At 41.1% G+C, this 11,576-nt stretch overlaps 2 protein-coding genes across 3 annotated transcripts in view; both read left to right on the plus strand.

The window, feature by feature from the left end:
* Positions 1 to 6,591, plus strand: part of MORC3 (MORC family CW-type zinc finger 3) — a 93,417-nt gene extending 86,826 nt beyond the window's left edge. The window contains exons 17-18 of one of the 2 annotated variants that reach the window (XM_011987733.1): positions 1,525 to 1,690; positions 6,552 to 6,591. In XM_011987733.1, coding sequence (XP_011843123.1) covers positions 1,525 to 1,678 — 154 coding nt within the window. In that variant the 3' untranslated portion in view covers positions 1,679 to 1,690; positions 6,552 to 6,591. Of the gene's footprint in view, positions 1 to 1,524; positions 3,023 to 6,551 lie in introns of those variants that run through there. The other variant, XM_011987734.1, reaches the window with a different exon arrangement.
* A 4,101-nt stretch (positions 6,592 to 10,692) lies between these two features.
* The window catches only part of CHAF1B (chromatin assembly factor 1, subunit B (p60)), a 40,391-nt gene continuing 39,507 nt past the window's right edge, over positions 10,693 to 11,576 (plus strand). Inside the window, 1 exon segment of the mRNA XM_011987751.1 lies at positions 10,693 to 10,701. Coding sequence (XP_011843141.1) covers positions 10,693 to 10,701 — 9 coding nt within the window.

Below are 11,576 nucleotides of genomic sequence, written 5' to 3' on the forward strand. Positions count from 1 at the left end.
AAAAAAAAAAAAAAAAAAAAAAAAGAAAAGCTGGCATGGGAATGATTAAAGTATTTTCAAAGGTCTAGTGGACTCTTACCGCAAAAGCTCACAAAACGGACATGCTCAAAATCGCATTTTCTGCATTGTCAGCCTAAGGAAGAATATCTTGATCCCTTCATAGATTTCCACTTGAGAAAAATCAGTATCTAAATTAAATATGGACTTACTATATTGTAATGGGATGGGGAACAAGAACAACTGTAACACTCATTTTATGTGTTTGCCATAATATTTGAAACAAAAGCTGCCTTACAGTTTAGGTGTTTACTGCTTAAATACTTTTGGGCATTTTAATAAAAGTCTAGAATGCTGATATTCATAAACTTGGAAGGCATAATTATCTTAATCTAGGGCTTCCGACTGTTTTCAGAAAACCGTTGTTCTCTGTAAATGCATGGTAACTTAATGTAATAGGATCAGAGCAGTCCTGCAATTATTATTATTATTATTTTTTTTTTGGAGACAGAGTCCTGATCTGTCGCCCAGGCTGGAATGCAGTTGCATAATCTCGGCTTACTGCAACCTCTGCCTCCCAGGTTCAAGCAAATTCTCCTGCCTCAGCCTCACCAGTAGCTGGGACTACAGGTGTGCGCCACCACGCGCAGCTACATTCTGTATTTTTAGTGGGAGACGGGGTTTCACCATTTTGATCAGGCTGGTCTTGAACTCCTGACCTCAGGTGATCTGCCTGCCTCAGCCTCCCAAAGTGCTGGGATTACAGACGTGAGCCACTGTGCTCAGCCTAAAAAAAACTTCTTTCACATTGTTTAACACAACGTTTTGCAAGCTTGTTTGACCACAGAACCTTTTATTACCTCTTATACAACTATGAATATCTTATAGAACATGTTTTAGATAATTGCGGCTTAGCATGGTGGTTCATGCCTGTAATCCCAGCACTCTGAGGTGGGCAGAATGCTTGATTGAGCCCAAGAATTTGAGACCAGCCTGGGCAATATAGTGAAACCCCATTACTACAAATAATAATTAAAAAAAATTAGCCGGGCATGGTGGTGTGGGCCTGTGCTTCCCGCTACTCGGGAGGCTGAGGTGGGATAATTGCATGAACCCTGGAGAGCAGTGGTGCCATCGCAGCTCACTGCAGCCTTGACCTCCTGGGCTCAGGTGATCCCCCACCTTACCCTCTTGAGAAGCTGGGACTATAGGTGCCACTACCAAGCCCGGCTAATATTTTGTGTTTTTAGTAGAGTCAGGGTTTCACCATGTTGGCCAGGCTGGCCTCAAACTCCTGGGCTCTAGCGATCTCCCTCCTTGGCTTCACAAAGTGCTGGGAATACAGGCATGAGCAAGTGCACCTGACTGATAAAAGTAAATTGAGTTCTCTAGGGGAGGTTTTGCTTTTCTTTTTGTTTAATTGTATATTATTCTACAGAGATTTGATTTTGGTATTTTACTTTTTAAGGTCTACATGAATATTAACTTGTAATGCTCATCTAATAAGTTACATATTTATATTTGCAGCCTCAAACTCCGATCTCTTCGAGTTAACGTAGGACAACTGCTGGCTATGATTGTGCCTGATCTTGATCTTCAGCAAGTGAATTACGATGTTGATGTAGTTGATGAGATTTTAGGACAAGTTGTTGAACAAATGAGTGAAATCAGTAGTACTTAAAGTATATATTATGTAAGATAAGACATTTGCTCAATTCTTTTGGTTGTACAGCTTTTAAAATATAAGTATGTTTGTTTTATAGATATGATAGGCAACAGACTGCAAACCGTAATCTTTACTGTATTCTATGCATTCAAATGTGGTCACAGATATTGTGGACACATTATCAGATGTTTTGAAATACCTGTGAATTGTTGGCATTGAGCAGCTGAAGCTAAGTCATGACTCTGTTTGGAATGTAAATATTTGTAATTAAGCCTGCACATATTTTTTTATTGCCCTAGAGTACTGAAGTGTTTTTCACCAAGAGCTTTTCAGGTTGCCCCTAAGCTTTGTGCAATTTTTTCTGGTTCCCCAAAGTGTATTTTTCTCTAAGTCGAGGGCTATGCCATAATACAAATGGAAATGTTACCTTTGATTTTCTTATAAAGGAGTTTATTAAATAGGATTTTTAAATAATGTAGTAACACTCCTGATACAACTCTGGTTATAAGTGAATTGAGCATTAATGTTTCTTTTGTATAAATTCCTATCCTGAAATATTTTATTCATGAAAATAAGGTAACAAAAACCAACTCCATTTTGCCAGGATTTTCTTGTGCTGAGATTGCCAATCACGGTTAAACACAAAGTGTTTTTATGGAACAAAGAAACAGTCTTTAACAGAAAAAAGGTATTGAAATATTAAATGACCACCAAGTTTACTTTGAAGCCCATTTTTGGCTGTTTAGTCAGCATGAAGTGGGCATGATAATTTTTTAATATTTCTTTTTGTGAAATTTCCTGTACAGCCTTTTGTAGGATTACTACAGGTTAATGTGAGTTGAGGAAGAGAGTCTTTCTCGAACAATACTACATACCTTTTATTATATTACAAACCTAAGTGTTTTATATCCTGGAGTCAAGGAACAAATTTCCTTAGGATTATAGTATTACATGCCATAAAATACTATGCTTTATTGGTCCCATGTTTTGTGCAATTTTAAAGAGATGGCTTTCTATTAAGTATAAACTATGTATATATAAGAACCATATTTTCCACAACTAAAATGTGCATTATTTTTTCCAAAGTTTTATCATTGCTATTTATTTTTACCTTTGTTTTTGAACATTCAATCCATTCATTTTGTATGTATGCTTAATACATGTCTGTCATATACAATACTGAATTTTTACTGTATAGTAATTCTGGAAAGAGCAAATAAATGAAGATTGTTTTTATTTGCCTGATAAAGTAATTGAAAGTGTATTTTTGGTATGAAGCTGGTTTTCTGTCACAATTGTAATTTCCCAAATTTTAAAATATCTTGTAATAAAATAAAAATATATGATGGCTAACTGTTCAGATACTACTTTTAAAGAATTAATATTAACCTTAAATTATTTTAAAACTAAAAATGTATTCATTAGACCCTCAACTGGAGCTCATTTTAACTACTTTAATTGCAGGTTATTTTTTGAAGACTGTTTCTATTGAGACGGAGGCTGAGCTGCTCTTTCCTCAGAGGATGTGTATTCTGTTTTCAAAAGCCTTTTCTCAGCCCGGCGCGGTGACTCACGCCTGTAATCCCATGACTTTGGGAGGCTGAGGCGGGCGGATCACCTGAGGTTGGGAGTTCGAGACCAGCTGGACTAACATGGAGAAATCCCGTCTCTGCTAAAAATACAAAAATTAGCCAGGCATGGTGGCACATGCTTGTACTCCCAGCTACTCAGGAGGCTGAGGCAGGAGAATCACTTGAACCTGGGAGGTGGAGGTTGTGGTGAGCCAAGATTGCACCATTGCACTCCAGCCTGGGCAACAAAAGCGAAACTCCGTCTTAAAAAAAAAAAAAAAAAGACTTTTCATTGTATAAGTCATTTACTCTAGAGAAACGTTGCCTAAATAGTAGCAGCTATGTAAATCGTGTAAGTTTTGTGAATATCTAATTCATGCAGTGGTTCTTTTTGGAATTTGCTATTTTTCCCTTCCTTTTAGCCAGCTTCTGTATGTATTCTTGCAAAAATATTTCCTGTGGCTATCTGGCTTGATGGGAAAATTAATCATGGGATTAGTAAGAGAAACTTGCTTGCTAAATTGATTCTTTGGAAGCACTTAGATATTTTTTGCTCTTTATGAAGATATTGAAGTATTGCCAAGATATGAGACTTCAAAAATGTGGCTAACAGTTTCAGACAGAACAACTGTTGTTTAATGGAACAATGTGGGCTTTCATGATGTATGTGCCTTTCTCTGTTGTTGTGTGTGCGGGACAGTATTGCTTCAACTAACGTTTATTACTTTAAAACACAAAAGGTATGAGGAAGTAAGCCAAAACAGTCCACGGTCTTCAAACAGGACCTAGGGTGGCAAGATCAGTGAAGGCTGAGTGAGCACACAGAGCAGGAGGGCATGGCATGTCCCTGTGTGCTTCCTTTGGGCCTCAAATTCTTCATGTGGCAGGTCCAGTTGATGATGCTGCCCGTGATCTCAGACACTTGATTCTTGCTGTCACATAGACCTCTTAAGATTGGGTCATACGTCATTGAGAAATTTAAGCTCTCACCTCTGGCTGCATAGTAGAATCACTTGGGGAGTGTTTTAAACTCCCAAAGTCAGGCTGCACTTCACGTTAATTAAGTCAGTGTCCTTGGGGTTAGACCCAGATAACTTTTTCAGGGCCTCCCGGGTTAATTCCAGTGTACCATCAGAACCGAGCACCGTTGATCTGTGTCTTCTGTTGAGTATTTATAAATGTTGAACTTGAGTGGTTCATGAAACAAACGGGATCAACATATCCACTTTTTCACTGGGGCAAGCAGGGAGAGGGAGGGGAAGCAGAGCAGTGCCCCTGTTAGAGATGTAAATGAACAGTGAAAAGACTTTCTCCACGGCCTCAAAGGTAACCACTATTGGCTTTGTGTGCATACATGCACACATTCATGTGTATGTATTTTATTTACATTAAACTGCATATATTTGTATCGAAATTTACACAATGGGATTATACCATATAATTGATAACATTTCCATACCATTCTTTCAAAAAGCTTAAGTAACATTTCGTCACAGGAATATGCTCCTAATGGTTACTTTTCGTTAGGAAGAATATACTGGCCGGGCATGGTGGCTCACGCCTGTAATCCCAACACTTTGGTAGGCCGAGGTGAGTGGATCACGAAGTCAGGAGATCGAGACCATCCTGGCCAACATGGTGAAACCCCGTCCCTACTAAAAATACAAAAATTAGCCGGGCGTGGTGGCGGGCTCCTGTAATCTCAGCTACTTGGGAGGCTGAGGCAGGAGAATCACTTAAACCCAGGAGGCAGAGGTTGCAGTGAGCCGAGATCGCACCACTGCACTCCAGACTGGCGACAGCGAGACTCCATCTCAAAAAAGAATATACTGTGAAAATTAATACATACCACACATGATTTTCCGATTACATCCAGAGTGTAAATTGTTAACAGTGAATATAATAGGTCAAAGAATGTATGCCATGTACATTTAAATAAATATTGCCATCCAAAAAAGGTTGCAGGAATTTATACTTAAGACGAGTAATAAATACGACTTTTCCTCAAAATCTCTCAAACTTAATTTGATATGTGAAAATATGACAGCTGACATTTGTCTCGGTCATTATATTGGCCATTTTAATTTTCTGTGTTCTATACATGTTCTTTGCCTATTCTTTTCTACTGGGTTCTTCTTGCTGTAAAGAAGCTGAAAGCTTGCCTTAATTTGGCCACACATCACTCCAAAACTACCCAGACACTACCCATTTCTTCCTATTTCAGAAAATTCACAGTTGGTTGTCTTATTATTACTATTTTTGAGACAGGGTTTCATTTTGTTGCCCAGGCTAGAGTGCAGTGGTGTGATCATGGCTAACTGCAGCCTCAACCTTTGAGGCCCAAATGCTTCTCCTGCCTCAGCCTCCCGAGTAGCTGGCATTATAGGCGTGCACCACCATGCCCACCTAATTTTTTTGTTTTTTTGTAGAAACAGTTTCACCATGTTTCCCAGACTGGTCTCAAGCTCCTGGACTCAAGCAATCCACCCTTCTGGGCCTCCCAAAGTGTGATTACAGGCATTTGAGCCACTGCACCTGACTGGTTAAGTCCTGTTTTGTGCAGTGTCTCATAAACAGGGACTCACTGAAGTGGCTTGAAAATCTAAATAGAATCCTATCTTTGCATATTTGTTGAATGTTGGTCACAGCTTACAAAGTGAATGCTATTAATACCTGATTGGTGTAGAGGAAAAAATAAATGTGTTGCTTTTTAGAATTGTTTCTTGATCACAGAGTTAATTTTCATATACTAGCCTGTAGGAAGAAAGTCTGGTTAAGAGTTAAGAAACCTTTTAGAGCCACAATTTCTTAGAGAGTCATCAGGACTCAATATCTTGGTAACAAGACAGAATAAAATTTAAATTTGAATATAAAGGATTTTTACCCCAACCTGGCTAACAATATTTAGGTTATGTATGTGCTTGATATGTGAATATCTAGAATTTGGCTGTAGTTTTGTGTTTTTTTGTGGGTTTTTTTTTTTTTTTTCTTGGAGACAAAGTATCACTCTGTTGCCCAGGCTGGAGTGCAGTGGCACGATCACAGTTCACTGCAGCCTCGACCTCTCAGGCTCAAGTGATCCTCCCACCTCAGCCCTTATGAGTAGCAGGAACTACAGGCACATGCCACTGCACCCAGCTAATTTTTGAATATTTTGTAGAGACGGTTTGCCATGTTGCCCAGGCTGCTGCAACTTCTAGCCTGAAGCAATCTGCCTGCCTTGGCCTCCCAAAATGCTGGGATTACAGGCGTGAGCCACCATGCCCAGCTGGCTGTATCTTCATAATAAAATGTAATGGTGTTTTATATTCACAAAGGAGTCAAGTCTTCCTAATCTCCCATGGGGTTCCTTTTGGAAGTGAGGCCCTTGGTTTGTGCTGTGATCTGAACCAAGACTCCAGGTAATTTGAGTATATAATTTTTTTTTTTCTAGGCAATTGTCCCTTGTTTTGTGACTCCCTTGGTGGGAATCTCTCTCAAAATGTGATATTCATGGAGGCAATTGAGGTACCAGCAAGCTTGTCCAACCCACCTTGCTTAGTTGTTTTGTTTTGGGTTTTTTTTTTTCCCCAGGCTGGTCTCAAGAAATTCTGGGCTCAAGGGATCTGCTCACTGTGGCCTCCCAAAGTGTTGGGATTACAAGTGTGAACCACTGCTTTCGGCCTTAAAAAATACATATTTTTGAGACAGGCTCTTGCTTTGTCATCCAGGCTGGAGTAGCAGTGGCGCGATCACGGCTCACTACAGTCGTAACCTCCCAGGCTCAGGTGATCCTCCCACCTCAGCCTCCTGAGTAGCCAGGACCACAGGCAGACGCCACTATGCCCAGCTAATTGTTGTATTTTTTTGTAGAGACAGATTGTTGCCTTGTTGCCCAGGCTGGTCTCAAACTCCTGGGCTCAAGCGATGCACTTCCCCCACCTCTTAATCTCTCAAAGTGCGGGGATTCCAGGAATGAGCCCTAATTTATGGTTTTGTTTTTTTTGTTGTTGTTTTTCTGTACTCTGTATACTCCAGGGTATTTCAGATGTAAGGTATTTCAATACATCTAATAAATTTCCTTGTCTAGACTTGGTGACAGCTATTTCTCCAAGAGCTCTGCTTCGTTTTGTGGGAAATGCTATTTGAAGACCATAATCTAGGCACAGATATAGTCATTATTTTTAGTTAGGCCATTTCTTTTTCTTTTTCTTTTTTTTATTCTTTTTTGCTTTTTTTTTTTTTTTTTAAAAGACAAGGTCTTGCTCTGTTGTCCAGGCTGGAGTACAATGGCATAATCATAGCTCACTACAGCCTCAAACTCCTGGGCTCAAGTGCTCCACCTTCCTCAGCCTCCCAAGTACCTGGGACTATAGGTGCGTCCCACCATGCATGGCTGATTTGTTTTTTTTTTTTTTTTCTAGATACAGGGTCTTGCTACATTGCTCACGCTGGTCTTGAACTCCTGGGCTGCTTCAGCCTCCCAAAGTGTTGGTATTACAGGCATAAGCCACTGTGCCTGGCCTAGTTTGGGCATTTCTAGGCCTTTTTAGTGGACTGAACTAAAAGAGACTATAGTCTCTTTTGCTGAAAATCTTGGTTCCTAACCACATAATTATTTGCTCTTCCCAATGTATACATAAATACATATGTATGCATATATGTAACAATACCAGTATTTTCTAGCCATAGGATGACTGGAGGTAAATTTTCTTTGGGGTAGTATAAAATTTCTGTGTTTGCCAATCACTTGAAATAACTCCTTGTGTGCATCACAATGTTTCTTCATCCATGTTGCTGCCTGTGTCAGTCAGTGTAGAGTTCTCCAGAAAAACAGAGCCAATATGATAGATGCAAGAGATTGATCAGGAGGAGTGGCTTAAGTGGGTATGGAGGCTGAGAGGTCCCATGATCTACTGTCTGCAAGATGGAGACCCGAGGAAGCCAGTGGTATAACAGTCGCACTCCTAAGCCCCTGAGAACCAGGGACACCAATGGCGTACGTCGTGGAGTCGAAAGGCCTGAGAACTAGGAGCTCTGACATCTGACGGTGGAAGATGGATGTCCCCAACTCGAGAAGAGACAGAATTCGCCCTTCCTCCACTTTTTGTTCTTTTCAGACTCAACAGGTTAGATGATGCTCCAGATACTGCCCAGGTTGGTGAGGGCAGATCTTCTGTACTCAGTCTACTGATTCAAATGCTAAAGTCTTCCAGAAACACCCTCATAGTCAGAAATAATGTTGACCACCTCTCGGCTATGTCTTAGCCTGGGCAAACTGACACATAAAATTAACTATCATAGTCAGTATTTCTTTTGGATTACTGAGTAGAATGCTGTGGTGTGAATATGGCACAGTCTGATTACCTTTTCTCCTGTGGGTGGACATTTGGTGTCTTTCCAGTTTGGGGCTATTATGAATAATGATTCTTGTATGAGTTTGCTTTTGTCTTCCTGATACATATGCCAAGGAGTGGAATTGCTGAGTCATGGGGTAGGCATATCATTAACTTTATTAGACACTGCTGAACAGTTTTCTAAAGTATTTACATCAGTTTATACTTCTACCAGTAGTGTGCCAGAGGTCCTGTTGTTGCCATTCTCCTGTACTGATTTCTGTCATTTCTCCTATTTTTCTTTTTTTCCTTTTTGAAACTGAGTCTCTTTCTATCACCCAGACTGGAGCGCAGTGGCATGATCTTGGCTCCCTGCAACCTCCGCCTCCTGGGTTCAAGTGATTCTAGTGCTTCAGCCTCCCAAGTAGCTGGGATTACAGGCGCCGCCACCATGCCTGGCTATTATTATTATTATTATTATTATTTTGAGATGGAGTTCTGCTCTTGTCACCCAGGCTGGAGTGCAATGGCGCAATCTCGGCTCACTGCAATCTCCGCCTCCCAGGTTCAAACGATTCTCTGGCCTCAGCCTCCTAAGTAGCTGGGATTACAGGCGCTGCCACCGCGCCCGACCTATTTTTTGCATTTTTAGTAGAGATGGGGTTTCACTATGTTGGTCAAGCTGGTCTCGAATTCCTGACGTCAAGTGATCCACCCACTTCAGCCTCCCAGAGTGCTGGAATTACAGACATCAGCCACCACGCTTGGCTTCTCCCTATTTTTCTTATTCTGATATTTCCTCAACATTTTTTTCCACCCCTTTACTGAACTTTTTATTTCTGTTATCAAAATTTTTTTTTTTTGAGATAGAGTCTCACTCTGTCGCCCAGGCTGGAGAGCAGTGGTCCGATCTCAGCTCACTGCAACCTCTGCCTCCCGACTTCCAGTGATTCTCTTGCCTCAGCCTCCCGAGTAGCTGGAATTACAGGCACACACCACCACTCTGGATAGTTTTTGTTATTTTTAGTAGAGAAGGGGTTTTGCCATGTTGGCCAGGTTGGTCTGGAACTCCTAGCCTCAAGCAGTCTGCCTGCTTTGGCCTCCCAAAGTGTTGGGATTACAGACGTGAGCCACCATGCCTGGCTCAGATTTTGATTTTAGAATGTTCACACTTACAAATGGAAATTAAAGTGTGTTGAGAAGTTTCTTTCGAAGCTGAGTTAAGAGTTAGTGCTTTTATATCAATTTTCATTATTAAAAAGTTCTCAGGAACCAAATAACATTGGTCCCCTTAAATTGAGGCAGTTCTGCCCAAAATGGATGCTTGGGGCCCAAGCTGAAGGCCAGTGGTTGTTGAGGAATCTAGTTAGAATTGCGTTAGAGGAATTCCTTTCTTTTTCTTTTTCTTTTTTTTTTTTTTTTTTGAGATGGAGTCTAGCTCTGTCGCCCAGGCTGGAGCGCAGGGGCACCATCTCAGCTCACTGCAAGCTCTGCCTCCCAGGTTCACACCATTCTCCTGCCTCAGCCTCCCCAGTAGCTGGGACTACAGGTGCCCGCCACCACGCCCGGCTAATTTTTTGTATTTTCAGTAGAGACAGGGTTTCACCGTGTTAGCCAGGATGGTCTTGATCTGCTGACCTCGTGATCCACCTGCCTTGGCCTAAAGTGCTGGGATTACAGGCGTGAGCCACCGCGCCCGGCAGGAATTCTTTAGTCCAACATTTGTGGTGCAAACTTTGAGGTTTTGAGCAAATAACTTCTTTCTTTCTTTCTTTCTTTCTTTTTTTTTTTTTTTGAGAAAATATTTGAGATAGCCCAGGGCCTCTCTCTGGAGCCGCATCCCCTGCCCGTGTTGGCTTATCAAGTTGGCACTGAAGTTGGATCTCTAAAATGTTCACCAAGAAAGTCAACTCCTTCATGTACTTTTAGTACTTAAAGCATGTGTTTTTATCTTTTAAATCCACGTTCAGCGTCGTGACACTTCAAGAGGTGGGCAGATTATTCATTTGTGAATAAACAGCATTTATGAGAAATTTGGAGAAATTTGATGTTGGAGAGACACGAAGAATCCCGAGCTTTCCAAAACAGACTGAATGAAAATGCAAGCTCCTGGAGCAGGGGCCTCTGCTGGATGTTCGGAATCATGGGGCTGGTAGGGCCAGGAGTCTGTACTTTCATAACAGCCAAATTATCTAAAGTATATAGTCATTCCCAGTCCAAACTCTGTAAATTCTGGAGAGAAAAAATCTAAAAATGGCATATTTGGATTATGTTATTCTAGCTTCCTGTAGAAATCAGGCTTCAAGGAGCATACAGCCATTCTTATCAACATGAGACACTGATTTTTAGGCAATATCTGTACCTTTCATAAAGCTGGCTAAAAGCATCAGCCAGTATTTATATAAGAATCCATGTCTGTTCTTTTTTTCCAAAAATCCTAGAGCAGTTGGTTCCTTAGATAAACCTGTGTGTTTCTTTTATCCAGTAAAAGCAGCGCATCCAGAGGTACTTGTTTCCTGGCCTTCTGCGAAGCCCACAGATAAATTAGGTCTCATCTGGAAACGTCCCATTTCAAAAGGCCTGCGGTATGTGTGCCTACCGATCAATTTACCGCCTCACTTTAAAATGTGAGTCTGTTCTTAGAAAGGGTTTATAACTGCGTCTACTATAATAATAAAATGTAAGCAACCTTGCGCTAGGTACTGAAGAATTTCATAGCTTTGAACTCTCCAAAATGTTCTAGAAGCCAATATAGAAACCCAGAGATCTCAGTTTTTGTTTGCAGAAGGGGCAAGAGAACCGGTCGTATTCGCCCTCCCAAGTGCACAGCGCCAGCATAGGGTCGGTCTAACACACAGCCCAGGCTCTGTAAACGTTTGCTAAAAGAACGAATCAACAAGGAATAAATAATGGATGATAATAATAAATAATAGTGAATCCATTCTTCCTGCAGTCGTGGGTCTGGCGGGAATAAATTCCGGCCAGGATTCCGACCTCAGGGCCAGACCAGGACTCGCCTCGGCGCCT

This window comes from Mandrillus leucophaeus, unplaced genomic scaffold (assembly GCF_000951045.1).
Source record: "Mandrillus leucophaeus isolate KB7577 unplaced genomic scaffold, Mleu.le_1.0 Scaffold315, whole genome shotgun sequence".
Taxonomy (NCBI): Eukaryota; Metazoa; Chordata; class Mammalia; order Primates; family Cercopithecidae; genus Mandrillus; species Mandrillus leucophaeus.